This window comes from Balaenoptera ricei, chromosome 9 (assembly GCF_028023285.1).
Source record: "Balaenoptera ricei isolate mBalRic1 chromosome 9, mBalRic1.hap2, whole genome shotgun sequence".
NCBI classification, from domain to species: domain Eukaryota; kingdom Metazoa; phylum Chordata; class Mammalia; order Artiodactyla; family Balaenopteridae; genus Balaenoptera; species Balaenoptera ricei.
The window spans coordinates 79,643,518-79,662,241 of NC_082647.1; the positions used below are offsets into that span (position 1 = coordinate 79,643,518).

The 18,724-nt window shown below is 33.1% G+C and overlaps 1 protein-coding gene across 4 annotated transcripts in view; it reads left to right on the forward strand.

Moving 5' to 3' along the window:
• Positions 1-18,724, forward strand: part of SEMA3D (semaphorin 3D) — a 206,623-nt gene that overhangs the window by 55,824 nt on the left and 132,075 nt on the right. For 2 of the 4 annotated variants that reach the window (XM_059934031.1, XM_059934034.1), the window contains one exon: positions 15,590-15,780. In XM_059934031.1, coding sequence (XP_059790014.1) covers positions 15,630-15,780 — 151 coding nt within the window. In that variant the 5' untranslated portion in view covers positions 15,590-15,629. Of the gene's footprint in view, positions 1-13,887; positions 13,914-14,214; positions 14,249-15,589; positions 15,781-18,724 lie in introns of those variants that run through there. The other 2 variants (XM_059934032.1, XM_059934033.1) reach the window with 2 other exon arrangements.

Consider the following 18,724-nt stretch of genomic DNA (forward strand, 5'->3'; position numbering starts at 1 on the left):
TTCCTGAAGATAAGATGTCCTGTAGGAGGCAAAGCCAGGACTTCCATCAGGCCTTAGGGCTTTATTGCTCTTTCCGCTACAACATGATTCTTCCCTGTTCATATTTCTCTGTGTCCTTTATAAAATAATCGCTGGAGAAGTTGACATATATTAAAAAGTCAGATTTTAATAGTAGAAGTTATATGACAGAAATCTACAAATAGCAAAATATCAAAAATGTTTCCCCCAGTTGAAAATCTTCTCCCAGTTGATGCACATTCATTTTTAGCAACAAGGCATAATTTATCTTCCAATGGTAATTATTTTAATCCTTTTTACAGATTGAAGTTAAAAACATGATTATAGACAGTTGTATAATTTAATTGCTTTAAACCTTATCATAAAATACCATTTATAGAATATAATAATTTTTCTTAAAATAGATGAACTTACAAATTTTCCCTAGGTGGGTGGATGATACACGTGCCTGTTTCAAATGGTTCAAATGCAGTATTTGAGAAATCACAGTTGTGTGCCTACTTCACACTGATGCTTATCACAGTTCCTGGCAGTCATCCCTTTTTGAGTGAGTAAGTAAAATAGTACTTACTCACTTAAACTTAAAATAGTAAGTTACATAGTAACGTTCAAAAAGAGAACTCTTTATTAGAGTAATGCAATACAAGAATTTTATTGAAGAGTGCCTGAAAAACTGATATTTTTGAAGTGCCAAGGATAGGAAGATATCTTTTTCTCTCATCATTTTATAATCAAGAATTTTTTCCTGTTCTTTGACATTCCAAAAGATGCATGCATGTACTATTACAATTGAACTTCACATTCTTTCTTGGCCAAGACAGCAATAACCTCTACATTTCTACTTTTCTCTAAGTGGCTTGCCTATTTTACCACGTAGACACTGCTCTCCTACCCCGTTTGAATCTGGGTATGTATTTACTTAGGAAAACATTTGTGCTGTGAATGTTTTAGGACTATGGTGGTTGTAAAGACAGGATGAGTATTTAAATATGTGCTTAACACAAAAATGATAAGAAAAAAGAAATAGATAAACTGGACTTCATCAAAATTAAAAATCTCTGTGTTTCAAATAACCCAGTAAAAAAATGGGCAAGGGATTTGAATAGTCATTTATCCAAATAAGATATACAAATGGCCAACAAGCTCATGAAAGGATGCTCAATATCATTAGTCATTAGGGAAATGCAAATCAAAACCACAATGAAATAACACTTCACACACACTAGGATGGCTCTAATAAGAAAAGCAGACAATAAAGATGGTGGGCATTGTTCGTACGAATGTAAAAAATAAATAAATAAATAAATAAATAAATAAATAAATAAATAAATATGTGCTTAATTTCTGCTAAGTGCAATTTTGTGCTTTGTCTTCTAGATAAAAGTCAACAATTAACAGAAGGAGACAAAGGGGAAGTATAAAGGTGATGGTAAAGAAAGAATCACATTAAAATATTTTCTTATTATAAAACTTTCTCCACTGAGACCAATGGGGATATAGGGAGAGTGAAACTTAACAAAATTTCCCAAATTACTGATGGGCATTCGCTCAGTTCCCAATAGGTACCAACAGGATTCGTTGGCAGACGGCACCCAGTTGGGGGAACGGAACTATCTTAATCTGTATTAAGGAATAATCATCGTAATGGCTAATGTTTATTTTACACATACTATGTGGAGAGGGAATTTAATGTGTACTATTTCAAATCAAATAACATATCAAAGTTGCCATTTTTCCTAAATTTTGAAGAAATTCTTGTCTAGAAAGTGGTAAAACTAGAACTCATGCCCAAGCCCACCTGACTCCAGATTTCAAACTTTTTACGATTTCATGGCCCGTCTACATACAGGGGTTTTCTGCAACATTCTCAAGTGAGGTGAGAAAAATGTGATTCTGAAAACTCTTGGAAGAAGATACCCAGAAATACCAAGAAAGTTCCTGACCCACTCAGTCATTCCTCCTATTTTCCGTGGATATGAATCTTTGTAGCAGACATGGGTCATTCTATTTTGATCCAAAGTTTCCCTATGTTTCTGGTACTCTTTTTTTTTTTTAAAGGGACCGCTATTTATTTATTTATTTATTTATTTATTTATTTATTTATTTATTTATTTTGGCTGTGTTGTCTGGTACTCTTAAGGCTACACAGGCTTTTAAAGTCTTCATGATAGCACACAGAGGTGACATATGGAGATTTTTGGCTGCTTCATCACCATACATCATATAAGTGGGCTGGTGAAGGAAAAAGGAAGAGATCAACTGCTTCTTTCATTTATTTAACACATATATGCTCATCTCCTACTCCATGCCAGACACTGTGCTAGACTTTGGGGATACAGTGGTGAATGTGATTCATGTCTTTGCTTTCATGTGGTTTAAAAGAAGTACATGTGTCTGCAGATGGAGATTACACTTGTTCTGGAAGGTACAAATGCAAATCTTATGAGATGTAGGGAATGGCCTAAATATTATTTGGAAACATTTTTTAAACTGTGATTTTACCATACTATAACAATTTACTCTTTTGAATACTTCGAAAAAGTACAGCAGTTATAATTTAAAGCTACAGTTCTTTATGTGTATAAACTCTTTTGGGTCTTACAATATCCAAATAAGCTTTCAGAAGTAACTTTAGGTTGGCTTACCCTCAGAACTGTTTCTAAATATTAATCTCAGTTCCAAGACTTTTGTCAAACAAATTTAGTAACCCCAAATTGAATATTCTAATATAAAAAGCATTTATTTTTCACTTGGCCTTTATTATTATTTTCTAACAATTTCCATGTCCAGTAAAGCAAGTGTGTTCTTTTGGTTAGGATTTCATTTTGGCAGCTCATGTCGCCAGTGCTCAACAAACTGGAAATTCAGAGAAAATAACGTATTATTATTCCTGCAGCATGAGATCTTATCTTATCTGCTTGTGCATGGAAAAAACTTACATTGTGGGATGAAAGTTGGGAACTTTAATGCCAAATTACACAAACACATTTGCAAGCATGATAGGAGAACATGGGAGTTTCCAGGTTTCCTTTTAAGTTTCATACCCACTTAATATCTTTGGAAAAATAGTTGCTATCATAGTTCATGGAAAAATGGCGGAACTTTAAGTTAACATTTTTTGAGAGCTACCTATATGCCACACAAGGTCGTAAGTGCTTTCCATGAATTATCTCATTTTATTCTTGTAACAACCATATTTAATAAGAACTGAGAATCCTGTTTTACAGATGAGGAAACTGGACTTAGAGAAATTAAGTGAATTCTTTCAGGTTGTAAAGCTGATAAGTAGCAAAACGGGGATTACAGCCCAAACCATCGCAGAGCCAGGGCCTAAGCCCTTAAGGCTGTGTTACCCCTGGGAGATTCAAGAGTTTTATAATAGTTGCTATAACACATGGTAAAAATAAATGAGGTTAATTATTGAGGATTTTGAGAGATTACCTAAAGTGAATTCTGTATTTTAAAATCCAGACCACAGTGCTAGTTTCACTTATGAGTTAACTTCAGAGGTTATATCGTAGGAGGTGATATGATATTTTCTCTAAGAGAGAAATATGTAAAAAATAAAAATGAGCACATATCTGTAGCTGTGTGCTCAACTCAGGAATCTCCTGCTTATTCTAATTTGAGGCAGAAGATTTGGGATGGTCATTTATTTTTTATCTCTTTACTTATTTATTTATTTACAGTCAGCAGTCTTTTATTTGTGTACAAGGTGCTCTGCCACTAATTTCTGTGAGATCTCAGGGAATCGCCACGCTTGGTTGCTTAAGCTTAAAAATGAATGGGTTGCAAATGAGGAACATTCTACAAAATAAGGAATCAGTACAATTAAAAAATATCAGCATCGTGAAGGACAAAGAAACTGAGGAACTGCCCCCAATTAAAGAAGGTTTAAGAAACAAGGAGACAAAAGATGTGATCCTGGATTGGATCCTAAACCAGGAAAAAGACATGAGTGGATCAATTGGCAAAATTTAAATAAGGTCTATAAATCAGTTGACAGTATGATATCGCATTTAATTTTCTGGGATGGTCATTTAAATCCACTTTTTCAGGTACAGCTGGTAAGGATGGGATTAAACACAGCCCAGAAACTGATATTAAATTTACACAATGTTATATGTCAATTATATCTCAGTAAAAAAGAAAAAGAAAAATGAAACTGATACTGGTAGATAGGGAACTAGATAAGCATGGCAAGGAGGGTGGAAGGGAAAATTGGATAGCCAAATATTCAGCACACGACTTTAACAGAACAATTATCCAAAAAAAAAAAAAAAAAAGCAAAATATATTTATATAAGAAAGACAAGAAAGGTGTTTAGAAATAACAGGCTACCTGATATAGAAGTTGAAATTTCTGGTACCTTATCAGTCTCACTTCATAAGACAGCAGCCAAATCCATTCTTCACACAGCCATATGGCTCATGCCCTGGGCAATTGCAAGTTACTTTTAAAATACAAATGTGTTAGTCTAGGACCTACTCTCTTATATGTATTAAGAGAATGTAGGTAAAAGGGATGAATTCACCTTTACCCATGAGCTTGTTAACAAGGTCCACACTATGCTTCCATATTGCATATCTGGTATAACTAATAGTGTTTCTGAAAGAAAGTGTTATAGAGTCATACTCGAAAATATGATATCTTTATATGAAGGTATATATAAAGTTTAAAACTTGTGTTAATTATAAAACAATATTCTATCATTTTACAATAATGCTATTTGGTCTATACATTATATTTATTTTTAGTTTTATTAGTGTCTGATCCACATGAATTGAAATATGCATTTTGAAGACAGTAAAGCTTATGTTATACAAACATTAAATGCTTATGCAAATATGTATTTGAATAATAATTGAATATGGAAGGAATTTTTTAATATATGCTTTTAATATTCCATCTTAGGGCTAGTAGATATATGAAGATGTTCTAACATGCACGATAGCTCTTTGAATATGTGGGAGAGACAACCTCAAATCTGGTATGCTGTAAATACAGCAATTTTGTAAGCTGTTATAAATAATACTTGGCATGTTTGCAGATCTGGAATGGTTTAAATGTAATTGATTTTTTAACTTTTTAACTTACCTAAACCTAATTCAGTATTAACATAAGGTCTAATTTTGTTCTGCTTTCAGTCAGGAGATATTGCTTTCCTATTTTCTGGGTTATTATAGTCAATAAACTAAAAATTATTTTTGAGCTCCTGCTATATATCAATGTTTTACTGTGTTATGATAATCATAGGATGTTAATAATGAAGTTAGATCAACCACATTTTGTAAGCTGTTATGAATTTCAAAATATACTTTATAATAAATAACAATTTTAAGGTTAGTAAAAAACTGTAAAAAATTGATCTTGGATAAAATATAACTTTTTAAACATTATTTTTTCATGCAAGAAAATTCTTTTAATTAACTCTTTAATACTTTACATATGTCAAAGGATGTCAGCAACTTATAAAATATAAAGTATGTAAACTTCTTAAGTAGCATCATAACTGGAAAGGGTAATTTTTTAAAGAAAGTGAAACGTAAAGAACACTGATAAGAGTTTGTGAAAGGTCTTTTTACCCATTTTAAAAATAAAGGTGAGGGGTAGGAATGGAAAACAGTACACTGAATTAAATAGGATAGATGCAAAAAAATTAAAATGTGTATGTAATGTACTACGATCCAATATAAAGGATATATTGAATTGTAGCATATGTCATTACTATATTTTGAATACACCATTGAGTATAGTATATCCTTCAATTCTACATAGCCCGCAAGGTTATTTAAAATTCCCTATTTTCCCCTTTGAAGCTAGTATCCTTTCTGGAAAAGACACCAAAAGAAGCCTAATCCTTTTAATCTTTTAATACAAGTGAAAATCTTAAAGTCAAGCATTATACATATTCACCAGTGTTTATTCTATTTTGATTCTATTTGTTATATGTAGTTATTATTTGATTGGATATTTAGTTATTTTCTCTTTCTTAAAGAACTACATCATTTAATTTATTTTTTCATTGAAGTATAGTTGATTTACAATGTTGTGTTAATTACTGCTGTACAGCAAAGTGATTCACTTATACATATATATATATATACATTTAAAAACATATTCTTATCCATTATGATTTATCATAGGATATTGAATATAATTATCTGTGCTATACAGTAGGATCTTGTTGTTTATCCACTCTATATATAATAGCTTACATCTGCTGACCCCAACCTCCCACTTCATCCCTCCCAAATCCCCTCCCCGTTGGCAACCACCAGTCTATTCTCTATGTCTGTGATTCTGTTTCTGTTTCATAGGTTCATTTGTGTCATATTTTAGATTCCACATATAAATGATATAATATGGTATTTATCTTTCTATTTCAGACTTACTTCACTTAGTATGATAATCTCTAGTTGCATCCATGTTGCTGCAAATGACATTATTTCAGTCTTTTTCTTATGGCTGAGTAGTATTCCATTGTATATGTATACCACATCTTCTTCATCCGTTCATCTGTTGATGGACATTTAGGTTGTTTCCATGTCTTGGCTATTGTGAATAGTGCTGCTATGAACATAGGGGCACATGTATCTTTTTGAATTACAGTTTTGTCCAGTTATATGCCCAGGAGTGGGATTGTTGGATCATATGGTAATTCTATTTTTAGTTTTGTGCGGAACCTCCATACTGTTTTCCATAGTGGCTGCACCAACTTACATTCCTACCAACAGTGTAGGAGGGTTCCCTTTTCTCCACACCCTCTCCAGCATTTGTTATTTGTAGACTTTTTAATGATGGCCATTCTGACTGGTGTGAGGTGGTACCTCACTGTAGTTTTGTACATCATTTAATTTAAATGAGTGGCACTGGAAGCACTCCAGATACAATTGTATCTTATCCTTCATGACAAAATTCAGACCATCACTGATTGTCCCCGCTTAAGCCATAGAAATGGAGTTTGTTTATTTACTTTCATGGTCATTTTTTGTCTTGGTGGTAACCTGTGATTATTTTCTTCATTTATCTTCATACTTTTGGAAATTATATAATTGTTCCCTGAGAACTCTTTATTTTACGGCCCTTATAAACTCTAGGCATATGTTCAGGTCATTATTAAATGTCTTTAAAACCATAATTTGCTTTTGTACTTAAAGAGAATCTGAATAGAAAATTAAATCAAATGCAATAATTTAAAAATGGCTAATACACATTGATCACTTACTATGTACTGGGCATGGTGTAGTGCTTTGCATCATGGTTTATAATCCTTACAACAAATGAGTTAAATACTGGTATAATCTACTATTTCAGATGTGATAAGTCAGACACAGTTAAGTTAAGTAACTTTCCCATGAATAAACAGGAGGCCAGCGGCAGACCTGGGCTTTGCGCCTGCGTGCTCAAGCACCATGCCACTCTACTTCTGACATGTCCTGGAGGAGTTATGGAAGGTATAACTGGGCATGTTTAGAACTATAGGTAGAAGAAATTTAACAATGCGATCATATAAGTGTACAAAAATAAAAATTATAGTATTAGTTTATGTATAATAGTTACAACTTTATTTTCAAATTATTTTTAGTGTTTTAATAGCAGAACTAAACCAAATGTGAGAGTATGGACTGGGTCATAGTCTTGGGAACTTTTGAATTTCTGGTAATAGCTGGTAGACCATCTATGGCAAAATTCAGAGTTCTATTACAGATAACTGTCTTCAGAGATCCAGCCCTTTTCTGGGCTAGCAGCCCCTACAAAGAGCACGTGCAAACTTATCTTGTAATATTTGTCTAAGAAAGACACAATAGTCATCAGTTGTTGAATTCAATTTGCTAAAGATAAATTTTAAAATATTAATGACTTTCACATTTAATTACATTAAAATCGTTATTTTATTTATTTATCTATTTATCTATCTATTTACTTATCTATTTAATTTATAGCAGAGTAGGGTCAATTATCATGAAATTCAAATCTGATGTGAAGACTGAGTTTCTAAATTCTGCATATGACACTTAGTTCCCTTCACATGCTGCCTATTTTTATTCCCAGATAGTTTTATGTTTATGAAGTGAATTATTTAAACTCTTCTTGCTATGCATATGGAATCCTTACATTGCTAGAAATGTTTATTTCCCTTAGGCATTTCATTAAATAGTGAAGAAAGAAATAAATTGTGTTCATGTGTTTAGCACATCCTTTTGCTTTTTAAAAAAAGTCATTTAACTTATCATAAGTGTTTTGGTCTCAGAAGTACCTGCATTCCTGGAGAATTTATGGGAATATGAAGTTCAGGGTCACATTTTTTCTGCTCTGTACTGTTTTTAAGATTAAGAAGTTTGCTTTTAGATACTGGAGTTGCTGGTAATTTGACTGGATTTCTTGGTCTGTTTATTTAAAAGTGTTAGGAGTTTTAAAGAGAATCCTTATAATTGTTCTATATCACATGCCTTAAAAACGTAATTTAATTAGTTCATTATTATTTACTAGTTTCCAATAGTTACAACCTTTAGATCCTAAATTAAATATAGTGTGAACCCATGTTATAATTTAGTTTTACTATAGGGACTTACTTTACTATTTCCTATACATAAGTAGTTTTATATAATAGGTTGATATCATTTTTACAGCTTGGCAACTAATAACCTCTGTATATTGTTTTTGAGGATATGATGAATCTCTTGTCTCACAGTCCTGTAAAGTATCCACTAAGCAATAAAAAAAAAAACTTTGTTTCCTTCTTGTAGCATAACTAATCTTTTCAATAAATATTTTTAATTGGAAAATATAACATACGCGTGAGAATTGTGAAAAACAGCACCACCACACAGGTCAGGAAATAAAAAGAAATTCTTAACTGTACATGTTTGTCTGTCATTCCTATGCTGGTGCTGTGCTCCTCTCTTTGCGTGTCTTTGCACTGCTCCGTCCTTGTTGTAAGCTCTGCTGAAGTAAAAGCACCATGAGAATATTTTTAAGTGTAATAAGATACCTACGTTGCTTTGAAAGACAAGCTACATGAGGTGCACAATTATTTCTGCTGATACAGAGACCATGGGGCCAATAAATTAATTTCCATATAGAAAATTTGTGTATTCGATCATTGAAGAGTCAATTTTTTAAAAGATTTAAATCCATTTATTGCCCACATAGCAGAAATAGTAGACCAGTATTATAAAGTCTAGGAAAATTTTTATTGGGCATATAACTCAATGTCTAAATTAATAGCTAAACATGTGTTTTAGGAAAGAAAGTTAAAACTTTTGGATATTTACCAGAACATGATTCTGTTTTGATGCTAATGATATTCCTAAAAGATAAAAGGAATAAAATAGAGAAACTTCTCAATAACAGACACATGGTTAACTCTTTTTATTTCAAGAAACTATGATCGTTTTGCCTTCTTAATTACAGTAATTCCTAATCTGCTTTATTCAATATTTCATTTACTTAAAAATCTCTTTTTAAACTGCAGAGGGCATGTATCAGAATATTTGAGGTGTAGGATGTTAAGTTTTAAAAAACAATCAGTTTAAATAATATACATTTGTATTTTGAATACAAAAGGCAGACATTAAAATTTGACAAGATATCCTATAATTCTCAAAAAGTATATCAGAATTCCAAAGCGTGAGGGGTAAGGTTATCTTGGTCATGAAAAGATGCATGGATCAAAATGCTCTCTAGAAAATGAGAATTTGGAAAGAAAAATCTTAAACCTTTGAATTGTGGATTAATCAAATTTAAAGAGAAACAAACTATGATTATGCTGTTGTTGCTTTCTCTGACCCAACAAATTGATAACCATTAGTGATCTGCTTTGAGTAGCCAATTAATATGAGATATAGGCTAAAGAAGATGGCTAGCAAAGTCATTTATAGTCATGTCTTATTAATTTTTTCTAACTGTGTTAATTATTTGAGCAGTTTGGGCTTCGGAGGCACTTGATTTCTTTAGGACTTCTTTACAATGTAAGCATGGTTTTGCTGTTACTGTCATGTTCAGGAAAAAAATGTAACCCATAATATTAAATCTAACATGTTACACATGTATGTTCTAAAATCTCATTATTCTATTATTTTTTATTGAGCTGGATTCATTAGAGGTAAGATCATGGAGAATTTGATCTGGCTCTAAGTACAAGGCTATAAGTCTTCCAAACTCAAGTAACATGTAACAGTGGTGCTTTGGTGAGCAGGGATTTATACAACAATATACTTTCATTGTATTTTAGAAATACAAACATTGTGTTTAAACCACTGCAAAATAAAAATGGAATTACTGTAATTTATTCTTACTGACATAGAGTGTAGCATGTAAGTCTCTTTTTTCATGATCTCTGAAAAATCAGATGGTCTGACAGACTACTTTGGAATATATCAATTGATGAAGAATTCATGACATCTGAAGGCAATGAAGTCTATTAATGGACAGTTAAAATTCATCAACCAAAAGTTCCTACACTATAAATTCCATCCATTGGTAATAATACTGTACAACTTGAGCAGTGATTGCATACCCTCGACGGTACTAAAGTAGTAGAATATCATGTATATTAGAAAACACAGCAAGAGAAATTGGAAAAGGATGACATAAAATAAATGTAAATGACAATTTTAGCATTCCAAGCACCATTCCAGTGAGCCTTCATTCATCCCACTTGCATTCTGCTTTGATGTCACTGCACTTGATCAATGGAATATAAGATATCTCTCTGCAAACATAAAGTTTCTCCTTGTTTGCCTATGTTGTCTCTTTGTTGTTCAAGTTTATTCTATAATTTCTGTTTGGTTCTTTGTCACTATGTTCCATGTCCCTGCCAGGAAGTAATGTTACCAAATTGATTAGTCTACGTACTCTATAGGAAAACCATCTGATCAAACAATAACTCAAAAATATGAGTTACAGTTGGGCTAAAGTGAGTTTATACTGGTAGTACCTTTAATTTGGGGATGGTCATAGCTCTTTGTGTCTCGTGAGTTAGATAAAAAATTCTCAAGTGACCTCATGTGCACCACAAAGGTATAAAGAACAAATAGCTCTTTATAAATTAAGAAATCAAGGATTCTTTTTCTCCCTTCTCCAACCTACACACACACACACACACACAAGCACACACATACCTGAGAAATGATCCTACGTCTAAGTTCAAGGTTTTCAGGTGTGAAGACTTATCATGTATTTTCTTTTCCTATGCATATAGTCTATTTTTTCACTATAATTATACGTTCTTGCAACAAATAGATATAAATAAATAAGAGAAATCAATGAAGTATGCAAAATTTTATATTCCTTGCTCCTCAAATAATATTTTTGACGATTTACCATCCATCTAATAAGTTCTGGACTCTTTGTATTCCTTTGGGAAATGGCATAAGGCCTTCCTGAGTGTGAGACTATGCATTTGGAGCTCTGATTTAGTGGAACAGTGTGTAAAAATCTCTCATAATCACAACACTCCCTATTGGCTCCACATCTGAAGATCCCCAAGAGTGCTGTTTGTCCCAGTGAACATCTGGAACAGATTATGTGTAGTTAATTGGCTCCAGGTCGAGCTTGTTACAGACAGTAGCATGCAGTATAACCTATGCAATTCACCAAATCCACCCACTTTAGGTTAAATCACACCTACTTCTCTCTATAATTCGTCCCAGATGCGGGACACACACACGTGTAGGTACAAAAAACACACACAGACACACACACACACACTGACATGCACTGGAAGATAGCAAAATATCAATAGATTATTGGAGAGGTTGTTGGCAATACATTTAACCCATAAATTATCTCAATTAAAAGATTAACTATTGAATTCAAAGGATTGTTGGGAGGAAATACAAAGAATCAGGAGCAGCAGGTTATAGAGTGATTGTTTTATAGGAGAAAAATATATAAAGTTTTAAAAAAACATTCCAGGAGTTTCAGAATTTTTGTTTTATTTTGTTCCTCACCCTTAACAAATGGTTCAGCACGTGTGGGCACTTATTGGAATGTCATACTAGCAAGGAAAGCAGTGCTTTGATTTTTAAGTTATTTAACAATATTAATGAGTTAGGTAACAAGGAACAGTGTGACTACTGTTCATTGGAAACCAAAACATCAGTCTTCTTAACTTATAGTGTTGGACCACAGGGCATGTCTTAGCGATTAATGACCAGTTGGAGGAGTAGATATCTCAATACATAGCTAAGGGCCATTAACCTCAACTGGTCATTAATTCACAGGAAACGTCCTGTACTGAGGTCATTATTGCTAATAAAATGCACACACGGAAAGTTTCCTCTCTTTCGCGTGTGTACATAAACATACATTCACATTACATGCATTGTTACATGTCATAAAAAAAAGTAGTATTACATATGTCCAGAAGCTCAGAAAAACTAAACCTAATGAGAAATTTAATATACTTAATCTCTATATTCAACTAACCTTTCACTCTTTTTGGAGGGTATGGGTAGGTGGAAGGATACATGTTTGTGTGGCAAAGCTGTGGATCTGCTGTGATCAGATACCCATTTTCTGCTAACATGTGGACATAGGGAAAAGTAAAAGAAACAGGCAAGTGGGATTAGAGAAGCACTGATGAATATGGATGAAACCAGCACATATGATCTAAGACCAAAGGCAGTGTGGAATAACAGCATCGTTTGAGTCCTAATATTGTATATTAGGTACCAGAACAAGCATGAGGCACATTTAAGCATTAGGCCGAATCCCTCTTTGGTTTCCTCTCTTTCACTCCACTGGATTATGCTACATTGTCTCGCCCTTCTCACGCCTATCATGCTTCCAGCTTTTCAGGAACCCTTAACTAGGTATCATTGTTACCTGGAAATGTCTCTTTTTGCTTTTTATTCTCCTTTCTCTGTCCTCTATGAAACTATCCTTGTCTTACTTAAACCTATATGATACTCCTTTGAGCTGCCTTCCATAGCATCTTATAAATATCTCGATTTTAGCAATTATTTCATGATACTTTGTGTATAATCAACTGCTCCTTTCAAATAAGAATCTTATCTTTCTTCTCACTTTAATAAATCATTGGAGATGAGTTATGGTGTTAGTGACCCCATAAGTATATGTGTATTATATATTCTTAAATGCAGATTCTTATTTGCAAAAAAACAGTAAGTTTTTAAGGAGAATCTGTAACTCAAAGAATACATCTGTGTTTTACTGGTGTAAATGTAAAATTGAAAAGTTGCAAACATGCATTTCTTAAGACAGTGAGTAAATTAAAACTCACATAATTTAAAACTAATCCTGATAAATTTCTCTGTAGACCAGTTAAGTGACTCTGTTTTTTGCCAATAGCATATGCGTTTTCCTACTAGTTTTGAAATAATACAACTCTTTATCTTTTGAGTTTGTTTTAAATATGTTATTTACAGAAGGGCTTTATTAGTGTTTTATTTTAAAATATATATTACTGAAATTTTTAAAACTAGAATTTTCATTAAGGACTGCTGATAGTGTAGATCTTTTTGGTCAGACAGACATTCCTGTTTTCTCTTAAATTATGTCATTAGGTGAAATCATCAAGAAATGTCAAGTAAATGTGAATAAAATATGTTATGTGTGGCATACGATATTCTTAAATGAGTATCTAAATCAACTTGATTCTTTTCATTTGTAGTAATCTTCTAAATCAAAGAATTAAATATGCATGGATTACACACAAAGACAGCATAGTTTGGTACTTCCTACGGGTAATTAAAGTAACTGAGAAAATATACTTTATTAAGCATTCATATTCAACGTTTCATGAAGAAACAACATACACTTTGTAGTCTATTCTTAGAATGTTTGTCTTGTATAAAAAATTAATACATCCCTATATTTTATTTTATTTCACATTCCCAGATTGATCTTAACTTCTGAGATTTAAGGTAAGTTTAAGGAACCTTGATTCAAAGTCATTGAGGCATTTTAGTAAAGAGTTGATCTACCATAAGAAAAATACTCTTATTTAGATATTCTCTTAAAACTAAGCCATATAGACATAAAGTATTTATTTTGTTATTAAATAATTACAAAAATACTAAAGTATAATACTTTTTTATTATGGCTAAAGCTGTTACCAAGAAATTATTGGTACTTGAAGCAGGTACCACATCTGGAATCCTCCCAGGAAGTACGCATAGCAAGATCCTTTCTGTGGGCTATTTATTAGAAGATGTCGAGGAGAAGGAAGAGAAGTTGAAGACTGCATCAAGAGTTGAAGGTCACTTGATTCTGCCATAATGAAAAGCACCTAAAGACTTAGGGGCTAAGGAGACTGATTCTAGCTGAAGTCCAGAACAAATGTTTTAATCCATCTCTTATTTGCCACATGACCTTGAGAGAGTTATCAAACCCTGTACCTCAGTTTCCTCATCTGTAAAATGAGGAAAATAATTACCTATCTTTCTTGACTGTCATTAGCATTGATTAAAAAATAAATGGAGGCATATTAAAATTTTTAAGAATTTATTTGAGCAAAAGTCAATTTGAATTGCACAGCACCAAACTGGAAGTGGTTAGGAGCACTCCACTGATAGGATATTAGGGGGAAGACTTACACAAAGAAAACTTCGGAAACAAAGAAAGGAAATTATTTTATTGGCTATAGCTTAAAGCCTAGTTAACTGTTTGGTTGTTCTTAGCGTTCTGAGTTCATAGCTTTGAGGCCTTTACAGGCTTAGATTTTATTTGATTAGGTAGGCTACCATGGCATTAGAGCCACCTCGGTCTAATGACCTACTTGTTTAATTAATTTAACAGCATTAAGTGATTTAATTTATGTAACACACTTCTTAAAAAGTATCTGGTTCATGTAAATACTCAACGAATATTATTTGTAATTATTATTACCAGGCTTAGTTTGAAATATGTGTGTTTTGATTTACTCCATGTCTTAACAAAGACAACCAAGGCAGCTTGTTTACGGCAACCTAGTTAATAACCACCACCTCTTATAAACCCTTTTATTTTACAGTTTGTTTTTATATTCAGTGCTGCCCTGTGTGGAGTAGTATAGGGTGCAGGTAAGATTGCCTTGTCCCAGGCCTAAAATCTATACTGGTGGCCCTGACCTGATCATGTCCAGTTGTCCCAATTTTAGGTGAACTGTTAAAATATTTTTTGTCAGAAACAAAAGAACTCTCTCAAAATGACAGCTTTTATTAAATTTTGCTTGAGGGTCTTTTCCTTTGAGGATGGTATGGGGAAAGTGTAGGCTTCTACCAGTATTCTTATCTGATCAAGAATTCATCAAGTTACAGAAAGAATTGGTCACTCCTATATTTGCATGAAACAAAACAAAACAAAAACTTTAGTAGAAAAATAGTTGCTAATTAACATAAGTAGTTGAATTTTTAGTTCTGTACTCATGTCCTCTGAGTAAAGCCAGACCTGTATTTTATTACTCAGTTCTGATTCGTTTCCCTTGCAACAATTTCTAAGAGCAGAACAAGAGAGAAGGAGCAAGCATTTTTTTAAATCTACATACATTCAGAAAATTATAATTAGTAAGTGTAGGAAAATCTGCAAAGTGCTATATTAATAGTTCTTTTCTTCTTTTTAGATTAAATTAACGCTGTTTGAAACAGAACACTGTTTTCATCATGATTGTTACTAAGGATGAGAGACCAAAGTCCAGAAACCATGATTTGTACCTTTTTCATGCCCTGATGATGCTAAGCATGACCATGCTGTTTCTTCCAGTCACTGGAACGTCTAAGCAAAATATTCCACGACTCAAGCTAACCTACAAAGGTAAATGTGTCCGTGTTTTTCGGGTTGCCTTCGTTTATTTAGAAATGCATACTGACTTCAGTGAAATGTTTGTAGTATTGGCATCAGTTAATAATAAGATTATTATAGAACGCAAAGCCCACTGATTCATTATTCTTGGTGAAGAAAATAGATGCCAAAACTGTTCATGTACGCTTTTCAGCTCATTATTTACAATTTTTAACTACTGATTAGCATAATTAGGAAATTTTGGTCAGCAAGTTGTAGTCAGTTTTTTTTTTTTTTTTGGTTATGCTGCGCGGCATGTGGGATCTTAGCTCCTCTACCACAGATGGAACCCGCGCCCCCTGCATTGGAAGCATAGAGTCTTAACCACTGGACGGCCAGGGAAGTCCCTGTAGTCAGTTTTATATTAAAATAAATCAATACCTATGTATGGTCAGGCCACTCAAGATAGCTGTTCTCTTGCTTTCTGTAAGTCCCCTGTTCAACCAGTGCCTGCTTCACCTATTCCCTACTCACCTGACAGACCTTCCTACATGATTGCCCCATGCCCCAGCTAATGATTGTTCTAATTTTAGCCACCGTGATAGCCTATCAAAGGGGCAGTTAGGGGCGGGCCCCTCTGCTGGTTTCCCTGGTAACTGATGAGCCAAACTGCCGTCAATTTCCCTTATAAGTGGTAACCTCCCCCTGCCCATGGGAGTGAAGCTTGCCCGCTTTGTCGCTTCGCCATGAGCCGCCGCATACATGGTGGGGTGTTGCTCCAGAACCTTGCTTCAGAAGATCTCCCATCCATTAAACCATTGATGTCTCTGTCGCTGGCTCCGGGCTCTTTGGTCTTGAAGCTGGGCAAACACAAGCCTTGTAGGCCTGTGGGGTGCAGCTCAACAACCTAAAAACAGAAAAATCATTAATTCTATACAGCTGCTACTAATTCGTTGATCCTTAGTATTTTTTAAAACAGTAAGATATCTTCAAAAATATTAACAAACTAAAATACCTTGAATATCTCAAGCATATACATATTTTATTGTTTAAAAAATAGTCTGAAAAAAAAAAATAGTCTGTGTGAAAAGCTTAAAATACAGAGATGAGAAAACATTTAAGAAATGAAATCTACTAAGCTAATTGTTTTTAAATGTTTAAATTAGTATGAAAGCAAAGTTTATATGCTAATATGTGTTTATATGTAAGTGTAATATATCAATATATATGAGAGAGAGAGAACGAGCCAAGTTTCACGCTCAAAGATTTTTTTTTTTTTCTGTAATATCCCCTTGGCTTCTTTAATACCTAAGTAACAAGAGGAATGTAGGGGACTCAAACTCCTTTATTCTGAACTTGGCGGGTAAAAATTATGCTGGCAGTTTTAATCTTTAAGACAACTTATTTTCAGCTCAAATTAAATATCAATAATAAAAGCAAATTTGATGTCTAATGTAAGCTTAAGTGGAATTACCTTATTATACTCATTACACATTTCATATGTTGGTATTTGTTTGGAATTTATACCTTATGAATTAAAGAGTTAAGGTAACATTATTTTTGAGTTTTTATATTCTCGAATTTCTAGAACAGAGACACCTAATCTATGGTTAAAAAAATTCAGGACATTGCCTTTGTGCAGTTGAGGGAAGGATTGAATGGAAAGGGATATGAGAGGAAACTTTCTGGGCTTATGGAAATGTTCTCTATCCTGATAGAGATATGGATCACCCAAGTATATAATATGGATTTTTCACAACCCATCATATTACACATGTCAGATTTGTTTGCCTGTTTTCAAAATTTATCTTAAGAACAGAACAGAAAACAAGTATGAAAAGCCAAACAATAAAAAAAAAAAAAAGAGAAAGTGTGAAAATAGACTGAACGGAAAATAAAAGGAAATACTACCTGGTTTCTGTGATAGAGTGAATAACACAAGAGCATTGCATTGATGAGAGTGGAAATACTACCTGGTTTCTGTGATATAGTGAATAACACAAGAGCATTGCATTGATGAGAGTGGACAATGCAAAATAAATTAGACTTGGAAAGAAACTTTAATAATAGTTAATAATTACTCACTGAGGATTCATCATGAGCAAAGCATTGGTATAAGGAATATGTGTGAATTATGTCATTTTATCCTCATCACCACCCTGTGAGGTGGGGATTATTATCATCTGCCTATAAATGAGGTTACTGAGGTACTGAGAAATTAAGAAATTAAGGTCTCAAATTAGTTGGTGGCTCAGCTCCTGAGTCAGCCCCATGCTTTGGAGAGCCTGGGTGCCTAATCATATTTCTCACACCCTAGACAAGAGCAGCAGTTCTTCCCCGAGGCACTTACCTACCGAAGTGAACTTTAAAGTTCACAGAAGCATCATGCTGATATTTGACTAACTGATTATATGATTTCAGTTGTCAAAATTAAATGGAGTTGAAGAAGACCACACGCTCTTGGTAGCCAAAAGAGATTTACAGACTTTGATAATCTTATGGGAAAAAGGGAGATTGTCATTGTGCTAATTTGTGTTCATAATCAAAATTTTATACGAGTGACTGTAAAATATTAACTCAAATGTGGTAACTTGATCATTAGAAAATAACAAATCAGTTCCTAAAAATAAAAAAATTAAAAAACATTAATTTTATGTAGCTGCTGCTAATTAGTTTATCCCTAGTTAGAGGGTTTTTTTTTTGGTATGAATCTATGTTTTTGTATTAATACTTGGAATCAACCATATAAGAGTTCAAAATCCTGTTTTATTTATCTCTCTATAGATTTTCACTCTTTCTAGCACCTAGTACTTATATAAAAGGAGAACTGGTATAAATGTTGGATTAAATGCAATAGGAACTATTCGTTGGATGGTTCTTATATTTAGTATACTTTCCAAATGTTATATTTTTTAGATATTTATCTACATGTAGATTATCTATTGATACATGTCAAAAGCAATAGCAAAGACTGAAT